At 41.5% G+C, this 27,441-nt stretch overlaps 1 protein-coding gene across 2 annotated transcripts; it reads right to left on the bottom strand.

The window, feature by feature from the left end:
• Nucleotides 1–381: 381 nt before the first annotated feature.
• ERMP1 (endoplasmic reticulum metallopeptidase 1) lies at nt 382–27,165 on the bottom strand. 2 transcript variants are annotated; one of them, XM_075079467.1, is made up of 16 exons: nt 26,665–27,165; nt 25,453–25,754; nt 21,926–22,053; nt 21,472–21,577; nt 20,445–20,591; nt 18,831–18,923; nt 17,200–17,412; nt 16,643–16,863; nt 15,013–15,187; nt 14,263–14,453; nt 13,543–13,695; nt 12,016–12,218; nt 11,173–11,288; nt 10,549–10,712; nt 9,272–9,401; nt 382–708 (listed from the first exon to the last, which is right to left on the bottom strand). In XM_075079467.1, exons 1-16 carry the CDS (start codon nt 26,976–26,978, stop codon nt 482–484), a joined length of 2,883 nt encoding a protein of 960 aa, XP_074935568.1. In that variant the 5' UTR covers nt 26,979–27,165; the 3' UTR covers nt 382–481. The 2 variants fall into 2 exon arrangements, with proteins under 2 accessions (XP_074935568.1, XP_074935567.1); XM_075079466.1 differs by lacking the exon at nt 382–708 and having other exon boundaries at nt 7,148–9,401; nt 26,665–27,040.
• Between the last annotated feature and the right edge of the window lie 276 nt (nt 27,166–27,441).

Raw genomic sequence — 27,441 nt, 5'->3', positions numbered from 1 at the left:
ATCCTGATCAGCCTTCTGCTGTTCAGGTTTTGGAGCTGTACAAGTAAACACATATATTAACTGATATGCTAACATTCTTAATATTAGTATCTTACTACTGTGCTACTGTTGTTTAGCAGTTAAATCTTTTTAGCTGCAAAATTTTAGAAGTTTGTACTTCTTTAGTAGTAATTCTCTCTATGCAAATCTTACGTGCTAATTTTGTATTACAATTTCACTGCTGTTGTACCTGTAATTAAAAGACAAGTGTATTCAACTTTACTTGAAGTTACTCCTGTGGAAAATAACTATTTCTGACTTAAAGCCATTGACAGTAAATAACCAGAATTCAAGCAGGTTGTCTGAGAGAATCAAAGTTCTCAGAGAAACTGCCCGATGAAGATTGTTTTAGTTTGCCACATTATACCCCTGTGGCCTGTTTTACAGGATGAATGTATCAAGCTTTGAAGTTAAAAACTACTTTATTAGTGCGTCATTGAATTTACACCCACCTCTTGTTTGGAAAAGAGGTGTACTGGGTTTCGGTGGCAAGGATGTGGTAGCATGGGGCCTGCAGGGGTGGCCTTGGTGTGTAGAGCCCAGGAGGTGCCCCTCTGTCAGACACAGCCAGTTGCAGCAGACCCGCCAGGGGCCACAGATGAGCCATCAGCCAAGCTGGTGCTTCCTCTCTGATAAATTTAAGGAGGGGTAAGAAATGCTGCGCAGCAGCTGTGAGAGAGGAAAAAAAGATGTGAAGATGTGTCCTGCAGACAGCCAGGCCCATAAAGAGGAGCAGGAGCCACTGCTCCAGGAACTGGAGCAGAGATCCCATGCAGCCTGTGGATCTGTACAAGCAACTGATATACTAACTTCTTAATATTAGTATCTTACTTCTATGCTACTGTTGTTTAGCAGTTGAATCTTCTTTAGACCATGGTGAAGCAGGCTGTCCCCCTGCAACCCCTTGTGGAGCATGTCAGAGTAGATATCCACGCTGTAGCCTGTGGACAACCCCTGTCATGGTTTTAGCTGGGATAATTTTTTTCACTGCAGCTGCCGTAGTGCTGTGCTTTGGACATAGTACGAAAACAATGTTGAGATAAAACACACATGTTTTGGTTGTTGCTGGGTAGCACTTGTACTAGTCAAGGACTTTCCCAGCTTCCCATGCTCTGCCGGGTGCACAAGAAGCCGGGAGGGGAAGAGGCACAGCCAAGAGAGCAGATTCAAACTGGCCAAAGGGATATTCTGTATCATGTAACATCACGCCCAGTATGTTACCTGCGAGGAGGTGGCTGGGGGAGGCAGGCAGCAATTGTGGCTTGGGGACTGGCAGCGTCATCGGTCCAAATTACAGTCTGATCGTAAGCCCTCTCTATCAAGTCACCCAGAAGAAGAATATTTTCAAATAGGGCCCTGAGCAACAACAGGCCTTTGAACAGATTAAACGAGAAATAGTTCATGCAGTAGGCCTTGGGCCAGTCTGGGCAGGACAAGATGTAAAAAATGTGCTCTACACTGCATGCGGGGAGGATGGCCCGACCTGGAGCCTCTGGCAGAGAGCACGTGGGGAGACCCAAGGTCAACCCCTAGGGTTTTGGAGTCGGGGATACAGAGGGTCCGAAGCCCGCTATACTCCAACTGAAAAAGAGATATTGGCAGCACATGAAGGGGTTTGAGCTGCTTCAGAAGCGGTTGGTACTGAGGCACAGTTGCTCCTGGCACCCCGACTGCCAGTGCTGGGCTGGATGTTCAAAGGGAAGGTCCCCTCTACACACCATGCAACTGATGCTACGTGGAGTAAATGGGTTGCCCTGATCACCCAGTGGGCTCGAGTAGGAAACCCCGGTCACCCAGGAATCTTGGAAGTGATAATGGACTGGCCAGAAGGCAAAGATTTTGGATTATGACCAGAGGAGGAGGTGACACATGCTGAAGAAGCCCCACTCTATAACAAACTGCCAGAAAATGAGAAGCAACATGCTCTGTTCACTGATGGGTCCTGTTGTGGTGTGGGAAAGCATTGGAGATGGAAGGCTGCTGTATGGAGTCCTATATGGCAAGTCACAGAAACTGCTGAAGGAGGAGATGAATCGAGCCAGTTGGCCTTAGACATTGCTGAATGGGAAAAGTGGCCAGTGCTCTATCTCTATACTGACTCCTGGATGGTGGCAAATGCCCTGTGGGGGTGGTTGCAGCAATGGAAGCGGAGCAACTGGCAGCGCAGAGGCACAAACCCACCTGGGGCGCTGCATTGTGGCAAGATATTGCTGCCCAGGTAGAGAAGCTGGCTGTAAAGGTACGTCACAGGGATGCTCACATCCCCAAGAGTCGGGCCACTGAAGAACTTCAACCAGCAGGCAGATCAGGCTGCTAAGACTGAAGCGGCTCGGGTGGGTTTGGACTGGCAGCATAAGGGTGAATTAATTCCAGCTCAGTGGGGCCATGACACCTCAGGCCGTCAAGGGAGAGATGCAACATGCAGATGGGCTTGTGATCACAGGGTGGACGTGACTACGGACACTATTGTGCAGGTTATCCACGAATGTGACACATGTGCTGCAATCAAGCAAGCGAAGTGGGTAAAGCCTCTGTGGTACGGGGCACGATGACTGAAGTATAAATATGGGGAGGCCTGGCAAATTGACTATATCACACTCCCACAAACCTACCAAGGCAAGCGCCATGTGCTTACAGTGGTGGACACAACGACTGGCTGGCTGGAGACATATCCTGTCCCCCACGCCACTGCCCGGAACACTATCCTGGCTCTTTAAAAACAAGTCCTGTGGTGACACGGCACCCCAGAGAGAATTGAGTCAGACAATGGGACTCACTTCCGAAATAACCTCTTAGACACCTGGGCCAAAGAGCACGGCATTGAGTGGGTGTATCACATCCCTGTCGCACCAGCCTTCAGGAAAATTGAACGGTACAATGGACTGTTAAAGACTACACTGAGAGCAATGGGGGGGTGGGACATTCAAGCACTGGGATACACGTTTAGCAAAAGCCACCTGGTTAGTCAACACGAGGGGATCTGCCAATTGAGCTGACCCTGCCCAGTCAGAAATCCTACATACTGTGGAAGGGGACAGAGTCCCTGTAGTGCACGTAAAAAATATGTTGGGCAAAACAGTCTGGGTTCTTCCTGCCTCAGGCAAAGGCAAAACCATTCATGGGACTGCTTTTGCTTGAGGACCTGGGTGCACTTGGTGGGCACCAAGGGGTGCCCATGCGGGAGGATGGAGGAGTCTGGTGTGGTTCATAGGGATTTGCTTTTGGGTAAAAACAGACAATGACCTGAATGGTATACTATTAATTGCTATATAATGTTGTATGTCATCACTACTATGGTTGCTATATGCCATATCAATGGTATCATGGTGGGAATCTCCCAAATTAATAAAACAATGAACTTTCATTGAACCAAGCAAAGTGCAGCGGTGATAAAACAAGGAATAACAGTGGCAGCGGTGATGGAACGAGGACTGACTTCAGCATGCAACGATCCAACACCACACACAGCCCCTCTCTGAAAGACTAGTACAATAGATGGAACCCAAAGTCATGGACTAAATGAACTCAATGGACATTTCACAGGCATTTTACAGGGGTGGTCCACGGAGTAGAGGAATGATAAACGAAATCTGTATATTCTGTTAAAGGATGAGAAGGCAGGTAGGGGTTGTTGAAATTGTATTGGATAGTATGGGACCTGAGCATGATGTAAATGATATGGAATAAGGGGTGGATACTGTCATGGTTTTAGCTAGGATAGAGTTAATTTTCTTCACTGCAGCTGCCATAGTGCTGTGCTTTGGACATGGTATGAAAAAAATGTTGACATAACACACAGATGTTTTAGTTGTTGCTGGGTAGCGCTTGCACTAGTCAAGGACATTTCTAGCTTCCGATGCTCTGCCAGGTGCACAAAAAGCCGGGAGGGGAGGGCGCACAGCCAAGAGAGCAGATTCAAACTGGCCAAAGGGATATTCCATATCATGTAACGCCATGCCCAGTATGTTACCTGGGAGGAGGTGGCTGGGGGAGGGAGGCAGCAAGCGCAGCGTCAGTCAGCAGGTGGCAAGCGGTTGTATAATTTGTGGTTCTGGTTTTTCTTTTTTTTTTTTTTTCAATTTTATTATATTATTGTGATAATAATAATAATGATTATTATAATAATTACAATAAAAATAATTAAACTGTGCTTATCTCAACCCACAAGTTCTTTTGCTCTTCTGATTCTCCTCCCCATCCCCCGCGCGTGGGGGGAGTGAGCAAGGGGCTGCGTGGTGTTCAGATGCCTACTGAGGCTGAACCACAACAACCCCACACCAGAGCAGGTGGATGAGCCCTGAAGGAAGCTGCAGCCCACAGAGAGGCCACACAGGAGCTGTTTTCCTGGCAGGAACCGTGGCCCATGCTGGAACAGCCTGTTCCTGAAGGACTACCGCATCAAGAGGAGGATCCACATTGGAGCAGTTTATGAAAGACTGTAGCCTGTGTGAGGGACCCCATGCTGGAGCAGGGGAACACTGAGGTGGAAGGAGGGAGCAGCAGAGAGGAACCTTGATGGACTGACCATGACCCAACCCCTGATCCTCTGCACCACTGTGGAAGAAGAGATAGAAGAGTGAAGTTGAGTCTGGGAAGAAAGGGGAGGTTGGGGAAGGTGTTATTGTATTTTTATTTGTTGCTATCCTACTTTGTTTTTGATTAGCAATAAATAAATTAACTTTCCACAAGGCCAGTTTGTTTTGTCTACTACGGTAACTGGTGAGTAATCTCCCTGTGTTAACCCATGAGGTTTTCCATCTTATTTTCTCCTCCTGGTTTGCTGAGGACAGGGTGTGAGAGAACAGTTTGGTGGGCACCTGGCAGGCAGCCACAGTTAACCCATCACAAAAGGTTTATTAATCTACAAACATGCACTATTACCTCAACCTAAACATAGGAAAACCAGGCCATTTCATCAGTTGGGGGTCAACATTTTCTATGAAATTCCAACTCACTATCTCTCCTCTCCCTTTGCATATCCAGCTCACATAAAACTGGCTCCTCTGGTTCCTTCCAGCCTGGCCTACTTTGTTTAGCATTTAATGGCATAGAAAGATGTCTGTTTTCCGCCTCCACCAGTATTTGCATATCATCAAGTTTTCTTGATCTGGTTCTGATCCTGTACAAAACTAACAGCCTCTGAAAAACAGCAACAATGCTGGCTTCCTTGCTACCCATTTTAAAAAAAAAAAATGTTCTCACACAGGATATACTTGGAAAACCACTTAAGTCGAATCACATTTCTGAGGATAATTGTTACCATCACTTTTAGAATAGAATCATTAAGGTTGGAAGAGACCTTTAAGATCATCAAGTCCAACTGTCAAGCCAACACCACCATGTCTCCTAATCCACGCCCTGAAGTGCCACATCTACACATCTCTTAACTAACCCCAGGGATGGCAACCCCATCACCTCTCTGGGCAGCCTGTGGCAATGCCTGACCACTCTTTCAGTAAAGAAATTTTTCCTAGTATCCAATCTAAACCTCCCCTGACATAGCTTGAAGCTGTTTCCTCTTGTTCTATCGCTAGTGACCTGGGAGAAGAGACCAACACCCACCTCACCACAACCTCCTTTCAGGTGGTTGTAGAGAGCAAGAAGGTCTCCCCTCAGCCTCCTCTTCTCCAGGCTGAGCAACCCCAATTCCCTCAAGCTCTCCTCATAAGACCTGCTCTCCAGACCCTTCACCAGCTTCGTTGCCCTTCTCTGGACATGCTCCAGCACCTCAATGTCCCTCTTGTAGTGAGGGGCCCGAAACTGAACACAATATTCAAGTTACGCCCTCACCAGTGCCGAGTACAGGGGCACGATCACTTCCCTGCTCCTGCTGGCCACATTATTCCTAACACAAGCCAGGATGCTGTTGGCCTTCTTGGCTACCTGGGCACACTGCCGGCTCGTGTTCAGGCGACTGTCAACAAACACCCCCATGTCCTTCTCCACTGGACAGCATTCCAGCCACTCTTCCCCAAGCCCGTAGCCTTGCATGGTGTTGTTGTGACCAAGCTTGACAGCCTACTTGAAAGATAGGTAGCAGTGACTAGATATCTCTAAACAGTCATACTTCCTGCTCATCTCAGCTTTATTTGTGGCATGTTCTCAAGCGGCATCTGCAGCTTTGACAGAACCATAAAGTGTCATAGCCCAACAGAACCTCTTCTGTAGTGAAGAAGGAAGCCTGACTAATTTCTAGGACTAATTTATCCTCAGAGACTGGATCAGATCTTCATGAACACTGAGAATCTATGTTCTATCTTCAAAAAGAGGTCACAAAACTTCACACTGTCTAACCACACAGTTTGTGACAGCACTCAGGGTTACTGATCTTGCACAGCTTTTTAATCATCCTTCAAAGGCCACATATCAAGTTCTAAGATGGGTCATCCTGAAGGCTTCTTCCAGATTATTATTAAGAACCAGATCAGGTTTAGCCCTCAAGGAAAAAAGTACTGAACAGCATTACCATGCAGGTGAACTCTTCAGCAGCTATGTGCCACATGCTACTATTAGCTCTGTATGGACTTGTTAGATCTTGTCTATTTGATATGTGTTTTTCCAACAGGTTTGCAACCCAACCTAGATTGAACAGATATTAAAGACAGGTCTTGCTAACACTAAACAGCTCCGCTCAGCTCAACAGTCTGTACTTTTTGTATGATAGTCAAAATTCTCCTGTTCAGTGCACCTATCCCAACATTTCCTTTCTTCAAATGCATACTTCTACGTGACAGGCAATCTGAAGGTACGGTCACACTCTAATGCAGTATTAGATTGTATAACTACAATTCTCTACCTGTGATCAAAAATAAATTTGCTCTCAACTCTCAGTTTTGCAAAGAATACATAGCTTCACTACCAGTGACTCTTCCATACCACATCTTGTTTCAAGAAGAGCCTTCCACCACAGGCAGCCAGCCAGGGCCCTCGTTTTAATGTTTCTCAGCTCAGATAATCTTTACATTCTTTGGCAATAAATATCTTCCACATAGCTCTAACTCTAGCTGTCTAACTCCATTATCACTTAGCAGTATTTCTACTCCAAGCTTAAGTAAAACAGTGCATTGTGTAAAAACAACCCAAATATGCCTTTAATCACACTGAAAAATCAAGTTGCACTGAAGTTTTGCTTTTATTTAGAAAGACATTTATAACAAACTACAAATCCCTCATAATTAAATTTAATAAAGGTCAAACCCTGAGTTAGCAGAAGTTATTGCTTCAGTGAAGTTGCAGAAATTGCTAACAGGCATTTTTTATATTTTTGGCTCCCAGTACAAATTCTTCACAGGGCACTTTTTCGAAGCTTTACAGAGGCAAAACACAAGATAAAAATCAAAACAGAAGACAATTGTAAATATCAGTGCAGCTTTAGTTAACTAGCTGTGCACCAGCTAGAGTACAGTACAAAACATTTTTTGAGATTCAAGAACAAGAGTTATGAACTAAACTGTTTTCCAAATCATTAATAGCACTTTAAAAAAAAAACATAAATGTGTAATATAGGGACTGTAGTTTCAAATCAGATACAACTGAGTGATGATTAATGCACATGTTAATGTAGAAAGACCCACTGGTTTTCAGATACTGATGGCCAGTTCATTATGATTACAGTAATTAAACCTCTTGCCCTAGCCCATGAGTCAGTTGACAATCTTTGTGAATGTACCTCACAACAAATTAAACTAGTTCTTGCCGCTACTGTACACAACTACAGGATAATTCAAAATGAAAAATACCTGATTGGGGAGCTGCTGCCCATCACAGCTCATACAAACTAAAGTGTCACAAAATTTCCTTTCACATGCCCTGCAAACCTTCCAGTACTAGCATACTTTCACACAAAATTCTGATGGCTGCACAAAATCTGCTTTGCATGTGATTGGGCAATACTCACAAGATTAATAAAATACTAATCTGCACAATTTGTAGTGTGGTATTGATGTCACAGCATGTTTTATATAGAGCTTGAAAAAAAGCATGAAGTAGTTTCTTCAGGTACACATAGTTCTTTGATTTCAGAAACTATTACATTGCATGGAAAAAAACTGGGAGTATAAAATAACAAAGACGTCAGTGGCTTCTGAACTCAAAGCTTGTCAATTGAAACTGGAAGATATTCTAAATCACTCACTGCCATTTATAGAACCCATCCTGTGGAAATAAAACAAGAGCAATCCAGAGATATTAGACATTTTTTTAAAGATTACTCTTGGTATTTTTCCTTGTGGAAAGCAAGCCGTATTTTAAGAAACAGTTAAATGTATCAGCAAAGTGCAATTCAGTCACATTACCACAAGTCTCTCCGGAGGACGTATCACAAATCAGCCAATTCTAATAAATTGGAAGATAACTTGAAATTTAAAGTAGATTAATTATAAGACATCCACATCAAGGAGTGGGGTCTTAGCACTCTTACATATAAGAGAGAAGTTTCATTCTTATATGCTGATACTGAAAGATCCCAACAGAAACAAAACTACAGATGATCATCAAGTCAAACCTACCCACTCAAGTCGTAACACTGAAGAGACAGGCAAAAGGGTAGGAGCTAAGTTTTTAACAGAAACGTATTATTTGGAAAAGATAATCTAGATAAATAATTACCACATTCCATCATAACACTCATTTTTTGGCATTGTGTGTTTGCCAAGGACTGGGAATGCAAGCATCCTACACAAGCATCATAGCTTTCAGTGACTTCATCCAGTGACAACAGTAATGTTTAGGAATTTGCCACCTCTGCCCTGCACCATGTGAAAGAGCATCTTTCCGATGAAGGTTTTACTTTAACAGGACGGATAGGATTGGTAGGCAACAGTTCTCATATGGGCATGAAGTACAGCCGTATTTTATGTAGCATCAAAATAATTTCATTAGGCCTTTTCATTACAACTGCCATCATATTACGCTAACGCTACCCCCTCAAATGCAGCTGTCATATTAAGAAATCCCCTAGTCAAACCGCCATTTCAGTGGAAGAACCAAGGTAAACTGTATTCACATTGACACACAGTATCATTATATCCCCAAGATAGCAGTAGTCTTTAAATAGTTATACTGCCAAAGAAACACCATTTGTCGCCAGAGAACTTTAAATTCTTGTGAAAGTCTCTTGCACCTTGTTAGAACATGTTTGCTACCACAGCATTCTGCATCAGAGATATTATCCTGTGAGTGCTGCATTACTGTCAACATTAATAGAGAAAAAGGTCGTAAGTACAGGACCAACCAGAAGAAAATGTCCAGTCTGGAAGCCTCTCCAGTAAGGCAGAGAGTTGAGGCGACTTCTGATCTTCCCCAAAAAAGTAATGTGCTGCTATGGCAAGGGAGACTATTCCATCAGAAGGCTTTTCTGGGGCCTGAAAGTGAGAAAAGGACAAAAGAGTCTTTATGATTGTTTAAGGCTTTTAAACATAAGATCAATCCAGATGTACTTTTCTACAGACTTAATATCTATGCAACAAACTTCATCCTGCAATTCTTTGTCCTATGCATTAAGACACTTTGTATCTTCAAACATATCAGTCTGATTACATAAGTTCAGTTTGAATTGAACTTGCAACTAGGTATCTAAATCACAGTGCCTCTGACTTGTTACATAGCTTGTACATGCTTTAACTTCAACGTTTCTGTCAGCTTTGCTGACAGATCAAGACATGGTCTCCAACATAGCATTTATACTGATCCTTCTATTGAAATCCTTAAGGATGAAAAGCCTTTTCCGCCTAGCTTTGCCATTATCAATCTTGCAAAGCTTGTCACACTGCCGATTCCTGTCTGCCTTTATCAAGTACCCTCAGAGGAATTTTTTGGTTAAGTGTTTGGACTGCTTGATCCAGGAAGGAACCAGGGACTTTCTGAACTTGTAAGGTTCTTGTAAGTTACTCAAAGAATAAGGCACTGTTAAAACTATAATAAAAACATACAGATCTGCAAAAAGTTCTTTGCTGGCAAGTTAACGGGGGAAGAGGTGGTTGGATATCATAAATCACACTGGAACAGCAATGCTGGAAGCCTTGCTTCCAACTGAAAAATAATGTAAATGAAAATTTAGAAAACAAAGCTTTTACAACCCTCTTCAGCTTCAAGGCAGATAAGTTTCCCACCAAGGACTCCCTGTAATTCCCCCAAACCAAGCAAACAAAATACATGAAGAGGAAACTACTCACAATATGAAAAAGAACTCTGAAATAACAGTCATAAAGATAAAACTTGAGGAACTATAAGGCTAAGGTCAGAGAAATTCAAACTTTCAAACTAAGACCATGGAGACAGCCAAAGGAGAATATCTTCTTTGTCTGGCAAGTTAGTGTACTAAGCATCAAAAATATATGTGAGCTGTCATCAAGTTGAGGGACAAATTAAAAGACGACAAGCAAAATTATGATCTATCGAATAAAGCAAAGCTTAAGAAAGTTATTACGACATTTTTCACATCAGAACACATAAATGGTGACAACAGGGCAGACCAAGGGATCACCGGGTTTCTAGCAGCAGCATACTCACTGTCAGTTCTATCCAGAAGCGCCACGGTGTAGCCTGCAGCCCATGGGAGTAAAACACAAAGTAGTCTCCTCCTAAGCTAGCAACTGGCGTACCATCCCCGAGTGACCAAGTGGACAGAGCCGAACCTTCATGTGGCCGAACATACAAAGACATGTGGCTTGGACCTGCAGGCAGGGATATGTATCTAGATGTATCAACAGGTAGAGGTAGAATAACTGTCCATTTTCCTATATAGTAGCATGTTGCCTGTGTATTACTATTTGTGCCTTCCAAAACATGATACAACTGTCTTCTCTACAGAAGAGGCTTCAATTATTTCTAAGTGGTAAGATAAATGAGATGATGGTGTAGGAGAGGGACAGAGCTACAAAATGGACTTTTAAGAAAGGACTTGCTATAAAAAGATCAAAGCTTACTCAAAATAGACAACATTATCAGTCCCCCAAATAAAAATGGCAACACCCATAGCTTCCACTGTTATGAAACTGAATTAATTCATGCTAATCTCACAAAGCTCATTATCTTGGGAATGGCATTAGAACCTGCAGTACTGAAGTCAAAACCTGATTTGTTGTAGGCATAAAAATAAACACAAATATCAAACCAGAAGGTTCAGTCACTTACCAGATACTTCAAAGCTTAGCCTCACAGAGTTCCAGGGCATCAGCTCCTTGGATAGAACTTTGAAGTGAACGGGGCTACTTGGAAAAATTTCTGGAGCAGGAAGATACCAGTTTTTCCTGTAAGAGACAAAAAGAAGTTTTAACTGACTTTCAGTGCAACACTCGGAGATACTAAGTATAAGAAGCCAAGAAGTTTTTTTTGTATAGTATAGCTAACTGTGCCGTTACTAAATGAAATATTCAAAAGCTACTTATTCTAGCAAAAGGCAGGTAAAATTAGCAGCTTGTGGCCAGACAAGTATTTAAAGGGCATATTAATAGAAGAATAGCCACCAGTGTGTTCATGCATTACCTTCATCGGCCTTAATTTACAGAACAATAAAATAAGAATATTTCCATCTTCAAATGGCTACACTTTTGCTCACAATTCTTGGGGTATGAGAAACAGTCACAGCAGCTGTTTTCTTCTGTGGACACCAGCTACTCTAGCCTTCCTCTGCTGTCAGCTGGGGTGAGGGGGGATGGAGGAAAGAGTCATACACATGTCTACTCTGAACTGCCCTTTAGAAGGTCCCCCCTTCACCTTTTTGTCTGCTGGTGCTGACATCAGTTTTCCATACATCAACTTCTACAGCTCCTGCAGCAGACCCAGCAACCTCTTGTAGAGATTCTGGCAGAAGACACTACACCTAGACAGAAGTTTAAGTGTCTTCTGAAGTGGAAGGATTATTTACTTTTAAACCAGTATTAGCCCTACTTATTCTTCCCTTACATAAGCAAGATTGCATAAATGGCCAAGGTGCTTTGGCAGTAAGTGCTCAAGTGAAGCTGTGTTCACACCAACCGGAACATGAAATGCACTGGCAGAATCCAAGGAAGGCCACAGAAAGGAGCCTGCTCCTCGCATGGAGTTCTAATGGTGTCATTGATTTCAGGTACGTGAGGAGTTATGTGAGATATTCCGTTATAATCAAATACATTAATCCATATGCCAGAATCACTTTTAACCACATTTCCATCTAGATCATGAAATCTTCTGCTTGTGTGCTAGAAGAATAAAAAAATAATAGTATACACAGAAAGATGGAGCTTGTGCAGTTCACAAGAGTCAGAAATGCAGCCTCAAGCTGTGCCAGGGGAAGTTTAGGTTGGACATTAGAAAAACTTATTCACTGAAAGCGCTGTCAAACATTGGAACAGGCTGCCCAGGGAAGTGTTTGAGTCTCCATCCCTGGAGGTATTTAGAAGAAGGGTAGATGTGGTGCTTGAGGATATGTTTAGTGGTGGACTTGGGAGTAATAGGTTAGCAACCAGACTTGATGATCTTGAGGGTCTTTTCCAACCTTAACGATTCTATGATTCTATGTCAATCCTTAAGGTTTACTGCATTTTCAGTATGCACTAAACAAATATCTGCATATTTATGCAAATGTAGAGAGAATTACTCAGATAAAAGAAACATACCATAAAAACACCTACATTCATGTCATAGTTTTGACTGGGACAGAGATAATTTTCTTCACTGTAGCTGGTACAGTGCTGTGTTTTGGATTTAGTATGAGAATAACGTTGATAACACACCAATGTTTCAGTTTTGCTAAGCAATGCTTACACTAGTCAAGGACTTTTCATCTTCCTGTACTCTGCCAGGTGCACTAAAAGCTGGGAGGGGAGGGGGCACAGCAAGTACAGCTGATCCAAACTGGCCATGATGACATGCTCAGTATATAAACCGGGGTGAGTTGGGCAGGGAAACAGCAGTCGTGGCTCAGGGACTGGTGGTGTCAGTTGGTGGGTGGTGAGAGGTTGCCATCACTTTTTTTGCCCCCCCTGGGTTTCTGAGTCTCTCTCTCTTGTTGTTTTCATTATTATTGCTATCATCATTATCATTATTACTACTACTATTTTAATTATGAAACTGTTCTTATCTGAACCCATGAATTTTCTTACTTTTGCTCTTCCGGTTCTCTCCCTCGTCCCACTGGGATGGGGGGGAGTGAGCGAGCGGCTGTGTGGTGCTTAGCTGCTGATTGGGGCTAAACCACGACAATTCAGAAGGTGACTGTGCCTGTAAGTATTTGTTCATCTCCCATCACATTCACTTCTTGAATTACCATTGCTTACTCAACTCTCCCACTTAAAACCCCCTAAAAAATCCCTGCTTTTTTGACACAGATGAGCTGAACACAGAGACTGAACAAGGGAAACATTAGCGATTCCTTCAAACCCAGGAATAATTGTTACAGCTTTTAAATCAAGCACAAAAGGGAAGGTTACTCTTTTTGGGGTGGAGCAGAGGTTAAGCTTTGAAAAAACTAAACACTCTTGCAAAAAGTGGCACAAGCAATACAATATGCAAGGTTTTTCTTACCTGGAGAAAGATTCGCTTAGGCTTTGGATTAGCCCCATCAGAACTGTAAGGAAAGAAGATTCCACTACAAACGAGAATCAGAGTGACTACAAACACAGTAGTTAAACTTAATAGCGTCGTTTTTGTACTTTTGACAAGGTAAATGAAATTAATCTAGAAAACAAAAAGACATCCCAGTTATAAAACTGCAAGACTTAAGCAGTAAGACACTATTCATGTAACTCAAATCCAATTATGGAACTGAAAATATATTAAAAAGGAATCATTGCAAGTACTACCTGACACAAGACACTTCTTTGTAATCTCAGTATTTAAAACCAAAAGGAATATAGTGAGTATTTCTCAGAGCTTTCAAAAATTTCCTACTTTTAAAAACATCTGCCAACAAAACCCTAGAACCTTTGTCGCAAGGGCAGCAGAAAAAAAAACCTCAAGTGTAGTATACGTATTGTTCAGCCACATACTATACTTCACATAAATGAATGCCTGTTCAAACTCCAGCATTAAATAGCATATTTTATCCCAATCTCTACTACATCATCATACAGCAGATACATTTTTGTTACTCCTTCTTCGATGACTTTTCTTTGACTAACACAAAACATGGTATCTTTGATCTAGAAGTTTCCGGTAACATTTACGATACTGTCAAATTATCATTAACTTCAAATATTGATTTAGAAAAACTGATTCTAAACAACATTTGCAAATTCTACTTACAAAATAGGATGACAGAATAATAGTGATGACCAAAATAATTCCTGCCAACACCACATCTGGGAGAATTTCTGAACCACTTCGTCCCATGATAGGCGTAAACATTTCAAATACAGTCCAACTAAGATACATCATATACAGATAGGGAACAAACATTCCCAGCATGTACATCATGACAAACTTCATTGTGGCACCTATAGGGGACAGAAAAAAAAGGGAAAAGCTTAAAAGGACATAAACACACAGCTTTACTAATATATCCATATACTGCTGCAAAGCCTGACACACAATACTGGTCCTCATGGAAAGGGGATCTCATTTTGCATAGCGAATGCCAATATAACGCTTGCAAGAACACCACAAAACTCTTCTTGTATCACAAAAAAAAAAATTTAAACAGGTGTTCTGTCCTAAACACATTTAAATATTACAGTATTTTTTAAACAACCTTTACTGTCCCTCAAAGTATCTGATCACTTATTAATAACCCCATATAGTATCATTCTTTTTAACCTGAGACACAGGATGTTTTTCCATCCATTTTTTTTAAAGAGCTTCTCCGTACTTTCAAACTGTCTTTAGTTCAAGAACATTTTTTCTTGTTACAAAAGCATGACATGGTTACTTTGACTATTCAAATTCAAAGTTTGGGATTTCGTTTTGCTTAAATAATAGAGTTTGAGGAAAACACTCAGTATACAACAGTAGGGGAAGATATTTTGAAATACAACCTCCCCCCCTCAAAACTCATACCTTTTTGGCTGGATTCTTTATGGATCAGCAGCTTAGTGAGTAAAGGAAATGCTACCCATAATGTACAAATGAATGCTGAACAAAGGCCTACATGAGTAACCACAGCCAATGCTATAGACCAAATCATCAATGAGGCATCAAAAAAAATATCTCCCAGGTACTGCTCATTCATACTCTGTAACAACAAAGCAAATACACTAATTACTGAGCATATTCCATGTATCACATGTCACAAGAACACACAGAAAAATCCTTATTTCTTGGACAACACCACATACATATTTTTAAAAAACATACTTCTTCAAATACTTGGATGAAGCTGGAATTGGCTCACAACTTCAGTTTCCTAAATTCCCTTGCCCAAAGCTTGTACCAGCAGCTGAGAAGATAAGTAACAGCAAGCTGAATGACTAAATGTTACTGCACCTAAAACCTAAACCTAACAGGTTCAAGTAGTTGCCTTCTGCTCTGAAAGAGTGATATCTGTCAGGTACCTCAAGGCACCACATCAAGGCCCTATTTGTTTTCAATACAAAACCATTAAATTATCAACTAAACATACGAGATTGTTGAAAGCTATTATTATGACATTATTACGCAAGTTAAATTGTGTTGGTTTGTCCATAAAAAAGAATTCTAAGCAAAAGAGGTAGCTAGACAGTAATCATGAAAAATGACAGCAACAGAAACACCAAATCCTCACCAAGCCTTGCAGGGGCTTAAATGACCTTTACTTACTGCAGAAAAGAACACAGACTATCAAGATCTGTGTTCTATCTCCAGCTGTGGTCAAAACAACTAAATCAGAATAATCATAGACAGATGGTGACTCCTCAAATTTTTACAACAGCTTCATTTAGAAAGGTCTGAACAGCACAGATTACTGTATTAGAAGAGGGCATGACAGAACTAGAAATTCTGGTAGATGAAAGAAAAAAGCTCTCATATGAACCATCTAAAAAAAAAGCCATATTATTTGCTTAGGTTATGAATACAAATGACAACACCATTAAAACACACATAACAAGAGAACAGAATAAAACAGAGAGGACTGGAATTCCAAGTTTCACAACAAAATTTAAATGATAAATTAGATCAAATAAAGAATAAAAATATTAAGATATATAAGGAGGTACCACACCAAAATAAATTATTAAATTTAGGGAACCTGTCATACGAGTATATTCAGAGGCAAGAATCCGGTAAGATTCAAAGAATGTTCAAGTACATATGTAGATTTTGTAATTATCAGGAACATTGAAAGGTATCAAAAGACCTAAATTCTCCAGCTATTGCTCTGCACTCTTACCACTGAAGTGATGTCAGGAAGGAAAGGTGCAGATAAGGAAAGAAACAGTACTTATACTGTATTCTACTAGGCTTTTGCCTTTTTTTCTGAAGCAGCTCCTACATGTCATTAGCAGGGAGAAAGCCTTAAATCACAAAGCTCTTAACTCTCTGATTTAGCAGAGCATCCCTATACTTAGATAACGTAATTTTTACAGCACCTTTTAAATACTTCTGTCCAATACAGAAAACTTTTTGCACCTTTTTAATCAACTCAAAAATTAAGTCTTCCAGAGATTAACACTACAATACCCTTCAACATTAGCAATGAAGTCAAGCTCACCTTGTAAAAGAACTTCTTGGCTAGTGTATGCACAAGAATGAGCTTAGCCGCAGCTGCAGTGCCATACAGAAACACAGAAACATAGAAATGGGTGTACCAAGAAAGAGACCGTCCAATGATGGAGATGAACACTGCCACTATAAGGACAGTCACCAGTGTGCAGACCCAACTTAGCAGTGTTAAGCCGAATGCAGTGAAGAATTTCTTCAGGTTATGCATAGCTATGAAGATGAAAGAAGTTGTTTCATTCAACAGTCATATGTTCTCCAACAGATTATCATCAAGACTGTAATTACCCCACCGCAAAATTGCTTTAATGACCAAAATAAAATTGCATGAGGAGCCCACTTGGAAGATTTCTTAACAGCATGGTCTAAATCATTTAACCTATTCCTTTGCAAGTCTTTTTGCACAAAACTCCTATGGCATGCTGCACACAATATTTATTTCTGAGATTTATCTGAAAAGATGCCTTAATTGCCTGAACACTTCTTAATCTAATTGCTATTCGTTAAAAAGTAATGTGATTGATATTTTTTTTTATGAACTAGACTTACCTCTAGTTTTGGGCTGTAATACTTTTTTGCTTAAATAAATAAAAGCAACTACTGCTGTAATATAGTTCATGATGGTGCCAACACGAGCAGGGTAAGCCAGGACAAATAAACCAAGTACATCGAAGAACACAACATTTCCATGTCGATACTCAAAAGATTTAGCCAACTTATCTGATGTTGCTAGATATTTTAGGACAGCTAGAATATTGTCACCTATTAAAAAAAGCAGATACAAACATAACCACATCAGGGTTGATGAATTAATACACAGCATTCTTTTAAATGTAAATGTTCCTAAAAATAAAACTGTATTGAAGTATCCTCAACAAAGATGTGAATATACAACTGACTGTTCTGAAATAGGTATTTGATGGTATGCACTGCACAGTATTTTCATTAGTTAATCTATACAGCTGCCACTAAAATAAGTATACTTGGGAAGCTTCATGTTGCAATGAAGGGACTAGTCAAGCTTTCAGCCCATAAGCCCTTCCTCAGGTCTGGTATTAAAGCATTGGACTTTAAGGCTAACCCATAGAACATTTTATAATTTCCTAATCTTTCTCCTCTTCTCCTTGCTACTAGTTACCCCTCTGTTTCAATGACTATGAATTACCCGCCTTTCCTTCCCTAGATGACTGTAAGGTAGGAGACAAGGAGGCTACTTTCCTTTGTATCCTACAGGTACCAACCCCCTTCTTTCCCATAGTACAGCCAAGACACGTGTAATCAAATAGGAACAATTGTTCTCAATTTTCATTTTGCTTTTACTTGACCTGTAAAAAGTGCTTACTGGCTGAAAACTTTTGTCTGGGTAGTTTGTTTTTGGTTTTTTGGTTTTGTTTTTTCAGCTGTGACACATTTAACAAGACATGTTCTATGTAACCAGCATGACCAGTAAAATCATCTTTCCAAAAAGAATTTAGAAGTGTTACTTTCTGTCTTGCAACTGCATTGGCACAAGAAAGTGTTTAGAACTCTTATTCATGCTGATCATCTAGGCTGGCTTCTGCATAAACTTAAAGAGGGAAATGGTCAAAATCCTGGAGGCATTTATGATTATGTTAAGTTTTTCCTGGAAAACTGAAGGTCTTACTGTAATTTTCTTTACTGCAGCCTGTCAAATAGCTTGCTATGAGCTCAACCAGTTAGGAGAAAATAAATCCTGTTTATCCAGTCTGTGTGCTACCACATAAGTTTGATTGAGATCCATTCTAGAACAAAAACCTCTGTTGGCAGATCAGTCTCTATGTCACCACTTAACCATAAGCTTCTCATGATGAACATTATCAATAAGGGACTTACTGAGAGAAAAAGAACACAGAATGTTGAACAAGCAGGTATCAATGGCTAGATTATAACCTTATTAACCTTAATTAGGTTCCACAGTTACTTTCAAATCAACATCACTGGATGCTGACAAAGTTTATCTTCCCAAGTTGACCAAACATATTTCCTTTGTATTTTAAAGACATGCACTCAGTTAATTCTTTGTTCTTTAGAACATGTCTAGCATGTTCTAAATGTGTAATTAAAATTATTAATTTCTTGTGATGGTAGTCTTACAGCAAAATGAAAAAGCAGCTACAACACCACTCTTTAGTAAGTTACCAAATTCTTGAAATCCCAACCTGCTCTCTGGATGGAATCTGTTAAAATTCTGTCTGATGTGTCATATTCTGTGTGATAAATGTAGCCATTTTCAATAAAAGCCAAGTCTATTCCTACAAAGAGAGAACAAGCACATTTGAAATTATGTAAACCTACAACCTCAAAACAAACATGTGAAAGCCTCAGATATATTTCACACAAATTGTTGCTTTACTTCATAGCCCACTCACAATCCTTAAAGATGAGCAAAACAGTCTGCTTTGTTGAAGGAAGACTAACAGGGATTCCATGTGTATTTAAAAAAGGACACCTATAAAACATTTTAAAATATCTGTCCTTTCCAATGTATTGATTTGCATGACATCTGTACACAAACTGAACTCTACTGGAGAAACACATGAAAATTCTTTTTTGAAGCTGAGATGATGAAGATGTACAAGGTGCTTTCCAAACATTTACAGTAAAACATCAATAGAGATCCACACTGAAAAGTAGTAAAAAGTAGCACTGTGGAACTATAGAACCACCGTCTCAAAATACCAGGTGTGTTCTTTTAATTTCTAATTCATGAACAGCTTTTCAAATAGCAAGTGTCTGAAAACTCTTAATTTAAAAGTCCAAATAATTTGTAAAAATAAAACAACAACAAAAGCTTTTCTGCAAGATTAATTATACATTCAGTGTATCCCAAACACACACCCCCTCAGCTGCATATGCAAAAGCTGCTATCTGCAGTCTCAATCCTCACAAATTTGCAGAAGTTTAACAAATCAGACCTCAATTCTACCAGTGGACAAAAAGAAACAAACTAGTTTAACTCAATTATTGCATTCCTATTTGTTTAGAAAAAGCAGAGGTCAGTGAAAATTCATTTACCATACGATACAGGTACAATTCCAAACAAATTGTACAAAACCAGATACTTATTTTCAGGCTAGAAGCATACTTTGTAACAGTTCAGAATATGCCAACATGTTTTGTTCTAAGAATCAGTTCAGGAATATAACTTTTCTTGAAAGCAACTCCAAGGACAACCTGTGCCAGACAGCAAGAATCTTACAGAAGTTTACATTCTTTTGAATTGTATTTGCATTGCGGGTTCCACAGTTTTTCCCACTGGTCATTCTCTGCAGAATGGAGAGCAAACTGTAAACAGGTTAGCAAAACCGAAAACTGCTGTCTGGTGCTTGACTATGACAAAAAGAAAAGTAACAAAAATGCATTCGTCACTAAGTCATTATCTTTAAAAATGATGATTTGGGTTTATCCATTAGGTACAGACATTTAATATCCGCAGGGAGATTACTAGCATCATTAACAAAATGTTTCAAAGCAGAATATTTAATAGTGAACCGTTAATTCCTGGAGCGTTTTCCGGATTTTCAGGAAATTTTTCTTCTATGTAGTTTCTTTCTAGAAAACAGCAGCCTCCAAAAAACACCCATAACAACCTACACGACAAATCAAATCTGAACGCTTTTGCCTTAGGAAAAAAGCAGAAAAAAATGCTCCCAAATGGAAAGACAAACCAAATTTCAGGACCTTCACATAATGGTCTGCGGAACAGTCTTTTTGTTATAAATATAAGATAAACGATTGCATAATGCACCTTGCCATGTCTTCTGGTAACATACCTGGAACATTGCCAAAGTCCCTGTAGATACGGAAGTCTGTATCTGCTGGGATAATACCACTTTGAAATATTTCCTGTGCCACCACAGAGGCAAAGGGATGTTTGGCTGCAACTACATAGGCTTGGACCAACCAAGGATTCTCAGGTCCTAACAAAAGATGAGCAGAAAGTTCACAAGAAATACTTTTTGAACTTCAGTTAAGGTACGTATCTTTATGGTAACAAACAAATAACACAAAGGAACTCACTAGAGTTTTAACATTGCTGCCCCACAGGGTATATACTAAGTGCATTTGTGTTGGCTGAATGACTCACACTTGAGAAAAAGGATTAGTTATGCTTGCAGAAGAAAAAAATAAAACCACTGATGCCTTGAGTGTTCAGTGGCAGAGTGGATATGCTATCTCCCAAAAAAGACACAGCACTAATGAAGAAGTCACAACCTTTAGCAGGGTTTCCAATTTATTACCTAGGTACCACACCTCAAAATTGTTGTTTAAACTCTCTCCACTAAAGCATTCGATGCAAGCAAATAATTAAGCAGCTCCAGCAGAAGGAAGTCTGCAGCCCAACTAGGATGGAGCACAAGTTTAACTGCAGCCTAAAAAACACAGAAGTTGTGCTGCTTCCTGAGCAGCAGATGGAGTTCTAATGCCAACATCTTTGTGAAAATATTTCAAAATAACTGCTGTGAAAATTAAATGAAGCATATAAAAGTATGAGTATGCAAGATATGCAAAATATCCAAATCTGGTTTTCTCCTTATTACCTTGATGCAAAAGGGAAACACAACTTCTGTAATTCTGTTCTACACAAGCTTCCCACTTATGAGGGAACTTCTGTGGCAGTGCTTTAGCTTACATGTATCTAAAGATGTAGAGCAAATAATTTGCTGCATGGGATTGGAGAAAAGGCACTGAGGTTCTCCAGTCTTCTGCTTCCGAATCACTTTCAATAGTCCTTCAGATATACACTGTTTACTATCAAATTATCCTAGTGTAGAAACTGGGCACAATGCAAGCTCATACCTGTTTGAAAAACAAGTTCTTTTCCGCCTACACCTGCTGCCTCCAGGTTAATAAAAGCTCTAATTGACTTGGCCCACTCATGTTGTGTAATGAAGCCGTGACTAGCCTTGATCAGAAAACAAAACAAAAAAAAAGGTCAAATATCTTCCAGACCAGCCTACATGTTATTTTCCGTCAGGTATGATCATAAGTCAAGACTGGACAAGGCAGCCAGATAATTTACAATACAGATGCAGAAAATCCATGTCTTCTAATGAAATTAATATAGACAATATTTTTATTCTATGTATATTTTTCCTTTTGAAATCAAATACGTTTTCCTCAGAATGTTAAGGCTGGTATTTAACGGATATTTCAACAGATTCAATACACACCATATCTGCAGTTACTCTTTCCTTTGTCAGTCTTAATGCACAGCTTTGACATAAATTTTATAATTCTGGCATAGTCTCACCTGCAAAATATTTTCTTCTGCACCATTAAATAAGAATATGATAGCATGCTGCAGGGACTCTGATGATTTTGAAAGTGTGTTAAGTATTTCAAGCATCACTGCGCAGCTAACAGCATCATCACTGGCACCTTAAAATAATCAGCAGGATAGTACAGCTTACAACAAACAGAATTGCAACAAAGACCAGAGCTTTATGCTATTGCAGTAACTTAATCTAACAGAAGTACAATTACGTCAAGCTTTAGTATATTTTCTGCTACTGCTTGCACCCTTTGTCTATACTAGTTAAAAGCAACAGAAGAAAGAAATATTTCTGAAGTTGAGCACACAAAGTACAAGATATCAGATCCAATACTACTGCTCCAGAAAAGTAGACTAACCAGGTTACTAAGCCAGCAAAGTGATAATTATTTTTCTAAAAACAATATGAATAAACAAGGACATAATTTCACTCCCAGCATCCTCAAATTTTAAAAAAATAAACATTCCCACACAAGTCACCCTAAAGCATTCCACACTGTTAAAATACATTCAAGTAAGTGGACAAAACTCAAAGTAATGTAAGGCCAAGATTGCAAAATAAAGCAAAGGAAACACTATAATTCACACCTTTAAAGTACTATAACGTATACTCTCATTTTTTAAGAGTATAGTATTTTCATGGTCAGATGCTTTCCATCACCCTTCTTTCTTCACAGTAAACCCCTTTTGTTCCAAGTCCAGTAGTCTGTTCCCTTTGAGTTCCTCATCCAACACTATTCTAGACTTACCCTCACTTCCTTGCAGCCCCTCCCATGCCCCACCATTTTTATCTAGATTAAGCATCCGTCTTTTAGCCAAGGCTTCCCATTGCCCCATTTCCCTCTCTTTGGTGGAAGCTGTAGCATCGCCCTACCCCACTCTAATCAATAAAATCGGGGAGCAAAGAGAGAAATTTAACCTCATTCTTTTAGGCCTGGGCTGCACATATGATGCTGATGTGCACTGAGATGACAACGACTGCATCGTTAGTCAGGCCTCAACGTGCTATTAGGGCAGACTCACTAGCTGCTAAAACCATTTAATTTACACAGAAAAAGCAGCTTTTCCGAAGCTAGTGACTTTACAAAATTTAAACATATCTGGCCTTTCCATGAAAAAAGCACATGCCTGATACAAACACAAATCTCAGTCTAAATTTTAGCCTCAGCTTATTGTATGGAAGTACTTTAGTATAAATAAACAAAACCAAAATCTTTCCCATATGTTATTCTCTAATCTCTTTCTCAGAAATTAATGCCTTGTTCTGCCCAAAGCTTTCCAAAAAGCCCCCCATAATATATATGATTTAAAGCCCTGATTATACTGCTACCTGGATCAATAGTCTATTCTTAACTACTCTGAGTTCTTTTATCTAACTTATGCTGTGTTGAAAACTCAGCAGAGAAGTGATTATAGTTTTCACTGAGATTAATCACTTATCCGCCTTGCTGTGAAGCTAAAAAAATGTTACTGGTTTCAACAGACATCCAGCTTTACATCTCATTAAAGCGGCCATGTAGCCATAGACTATGGCACAAGCTCACAGAAGAAGGATCATCCTCAAATACTTCATACACAGCAAAACTGATGGGAGATTAAAACAGATTTTATGGGAAACATCAGTAACCTAAAAAACCCATGTTATCAGCTACCTCTGCAACAATAACTTGAATGATGTTTCTGCCTTGAAGTTTGTTAGAAACTAATCAAATAGGCCATATAAACTGAAAACAAGAACCATTAGAACAAGAGACACGTTTTAGGAGTTTACAGTATATGTTTTTCCTTCACAAGGTACTCAAGCTTTCTAACATTGAAGCTCTAATGGTTTACTCATTTTGAATGCATAAGGATCAACAGCAGATTATAGTTGCCTATCTGATTACTCATTCTCTGGGTGAGGCACTCAGGATCACCAAGTCCTGCTGATTCTGGTTAAATAATGCATTTTTGCTAATGAAAAAAAGCTGTAAGCAAATAACTTAGAGAAATACAGAATAGAAAACAAGAAGTTCTTGCTTAGGTTATGTGCACATTTCACACTAAGAAAACAAAAGACAGAATAGTTTCTCACTGCTGTGCTAAAGGGCTAGGCTGCTTTGTGATTAAGGGGAAGCATACAGGCTGATTTCTAGCTCCCTCACAGATTTCTGCATAATCCTATACAAATAACTGATATTTTTTGGCACCTCTGTCTCAGGTTGGTGAAATATTTTACTGTCGGAGTAACTGTAAAGAAAGTAATTGATGTAGCCTTAACCCTGTGTTGCAACCCATAGAAGCAGACACACAGTTTACACAGAGCATCAATTTAAAGACAGTTTTCAGTAATTATTGTATTATGCTTGTGAAGTATTCTTTTTAAGTCTAGGCAGCCATATTTAGACTATAAATACAGTAATTAGCATCTCTGCCATTCCTAAATCACAGAGTATGTGTAATAATCATGCAGTTGTGAAGCTTATGATTGAGGAGAAAGAGTAGTTCTCCATACTATTCGATTGCAGAAAAAAGGCACAAAGAGTACAGCAAGTGCTTTGGTTCCCTAGCTAATACTCAACCGTTTTCTCAATAATGAAGACTATTTATATGTGCTAAAGAACAGAACATTCACCCCCAAAAATAAAGTATCATGTGAGGTGTAAATGAAGAAACTTCAAGAAAAGCTCCACTGCTGGTGACTGAAATCTGTAGGTACTTTTCAACTGCAGTAACAGACACACACCTGTGGCTGAGCGTTACAACAAATGTTTTTGTGCGGTTTTCAGCTCCCCACCTTCCCGACACTGTTAAAACCATGTATTTGCAAAGCTGTTTACACCCTTGCTGCAATAATTATTTAACATGATTAGATTTATAAAAATACAGAGGGACAAGAATAAGAGAGTACACAACAGTGAAAGTAGCAGCGGGAGAGATGTAGACATTACCAAGGCAACAGTACCTTAATCCTTCATCACTATCCACTCTTTTGAGACAGTAGCTTTCAGTGCGGGGGGAGGGGGGGGGAGGAGGCGGGGGGGGAGGAGTGGCATTGTTTAAGGATATCACACTAAAAATTTGAGATAAGGTACAATACTGGTAAAGAGAGGGGAAAACACAAGCTGGTTAGTGAGGGTGGGAACAGTCTCTGGCACAAAGCATCCTGTGGAAGCAAAGCCAGAATTAAATTGGTACAGAAGTATGGAAAGACCTGACCGACAGGCGGAAGCAGCACATGAACTACATGCATAAGCAGTGAATTACAAGAAAGACAGAAATAACCAAACTTTCTAGAAATCTAAATATGCTAACTTGCTGCCTACCAGAAAGTGAGAGTGAAATCCTGACTTTAATAGGATCAGCCTATTACTCTAAAAACTAAATCTCACTGAAATCGAGCAGACAAGTTGACATATGCAGTACCGTAGCACATGGTTAAAAGGCTACTTGGTAATAGAAGACAGTGAGCCAAGCTCTGTGGCTCATGTAATAGACAGGAACGCAGAATGAACACGTGGACCTACCTGGAGTATTTGGTACGGAATCAAAGTGACAATTAGATAACACTGCATGCTCAGCTCCGTTTCGGGGTTCCAGCTTCACTACGACATTGGTTATGTTTGCATAGTAACTAGTGAAACCTCCTAAAAAGTCAATGCTGAAGGAGCCTGTGGGCCTCTGTACATCTACAGAGATCTTATGAGCATCTGTGCTTTCTCTTTCTATTGCCCTGATTTGGTCTAAGAGGTAGTTAACTGTAAGAATTTCATTTGCTGGACTTCCAACTGTTCTGGGCCCAATTGCTGTTATATTGTCAAGATAGCCCCTGTAAGAGACAAATTACACATTGAGCATCAACACATTCAACATTTAGTATGTTACTTACCTACAACTGTAACATTTCTGCACATTATTCTATTTTAAAACTCACAGTAAGGGGAAGAGACTAAAGCTATTAGAAGATGTCAAAGATCATTACGGCAATGGGTGCATAGTATGGTCTTTACTCAGGGCTCCTCATCCTATCTATCCCAATATTAAACCAAACTGCTAGTTTTCTGGTTTTAACATATCAAACCTTTTGGTTTGACAGGAGGATGAACAGGGAAGCTAAAGATTTTTATCTTCAGCAAGGTCCTGCATGTGTGTATGTGCCCTTCCCTGAACATCTTGAATAAGCACATTCTGAGCAAGATTTACACCAACTAGAAATTTGCAAAGAAGCTTTCCCGGGCACTAGGCACTTTGTAATACTAGAGAATCAAACTGTGGAGGACGCATTGTTTGACCGCCCAGAACAGGACACTTCAGAGGCAGCCCAGTCGAGAGCTGGAGCCCCGGCGGTATTTTTGCCCGCTTCCTGCAGCGCCCCCGCGAGCCCCGAGCCCCTGCCAGGGCAGGGCAAGGCACGGGCGCTGCCCAGGGCAGGAACCCGGCAACCGAGGGCAGCGGCCCGGCCCGCGCCCGCACTGGCCGCCGCGGGTCCCGCTGACGGGGCCGGGCTGCCGCCGCCGCCAGCCGCCCGCCCTCGCTCCTCCGGGGCCCCCCGCGGAGAGCGAGCGGCCGTTGCAGCTCCCGCCACCCCCGGCTGAGCCCGGGCAGACCCTGCCCCGCGGCCGGCGAAGCACGGCAAGGCCGCACGGCTCCCCGCCGCTCGCCCGCCGCATCCCCGGGGGGCGCCGCCGCCGCTACCGCGGGCAGGAGGGGCGGCCCCGCCCGGCCGGGCCCCGCCGTACCTGGCGCGGGAGGCGCTGAAGCCGGGGCGCCCGGCGGAGGGCGGCTGCCGCAGGAGTTGCCGGTGCGAGACCTGCACCAGCGCCCGCAGCCCCAGCAGGTACAGCAGCACCAGCGGCACTCCCCGGCTCTCGGCCAGCGCCAGCGGCCGCCGCCGCGGCCCCAAACACTTCTTCCCGCCCGTCTCGCCGTCCTCCCGCGGCGGCGGCGGGCGGTGCCGGTCGCGGTGCCGGTCCCGCTGCTGGTCCTGCTGCTGGTCCCGCTGGCCGCCGGTCGGGCGCAGCCGCCAGGCAGGCGGTACCGCGCCGTGATCCATCGGCCACTCGCTCTGCCGCCCCGGGGCGCGATGCGGAGACTGGCGGGGGGAGCCAAAGGGCGGCCCGGGCCCCGCCTCGGCAGGGCGGGGCCGGAGGGCGGGGCGTCCATTATAACGGCTGCTCGTCACCCTGCCGGCCGGTAACGGTCGCTTGTCGCCTTGCAGGCCCCGGGGACCCCTCGGTGCTTTGTCGTCTCACTCAGGAAGGTGTACAAATCCTAGTGTTTTCACGGCTTTTTTGTTTGTTGTTAAACCCGAAAGCGTGCGGAGGCGACCCTGGTGTCAGCGGGGCGGGGTGAATGGCGCCGTAAGCCGGCACGCCAGGGGACAGGCGCGGTGGAGCCTCGCGGGCGTGACGTCACGGCACCTGCGGTCCGTGGCGTTGCCGGGTTTACCCCCCTCCCCGCCCACTGCATTATATTTTTTTTTCGTTTCGTACGTGACCGGAGCTCAGGTAGCCCGG

The sequence above is a fragment of the Phalacrocorax aristotelis genome, chromosome Z (genome assembly GCF_949628215.1).
Source record: "Phalacrocorax aristotelis chromosome Z, bGulAri2.1, whole genome shotgun sequence".
Lineage (NCBI taxonomy): Eukaryota > Metazoa > Chordata > Aves > Suliformes > Phalacrocoracidae > Phalacrocorax > Phalacrocorax aristotelis.
This window is presented reverse-complemented; position numbering and strand designations above follow the sequence as displayed.

Coding starts and splice junctions, on each gene's coding strand:
- ERMP1 (XM_075079467.1), bottom strand. CDS start 26,978: ATGGATCACGGCGCGGTACCGCCTGCCTGGCGGCTGCGCCCGACCGGC. Junction 20,592..21,471: donor AGAACTTGTTTTTCAAACAG/GTATGAGCTTGC, acceptor ATCTTTTGTTAG/GACCTGAGAATCCTTGGTTG. Junction 9,402..10,548: donor GCTTCTGGATAGAACTGACA/GTGAGTATGCTG, acceptor TCTCACTTTCAG/GCCCCAGAAAAGCCTTCTGA.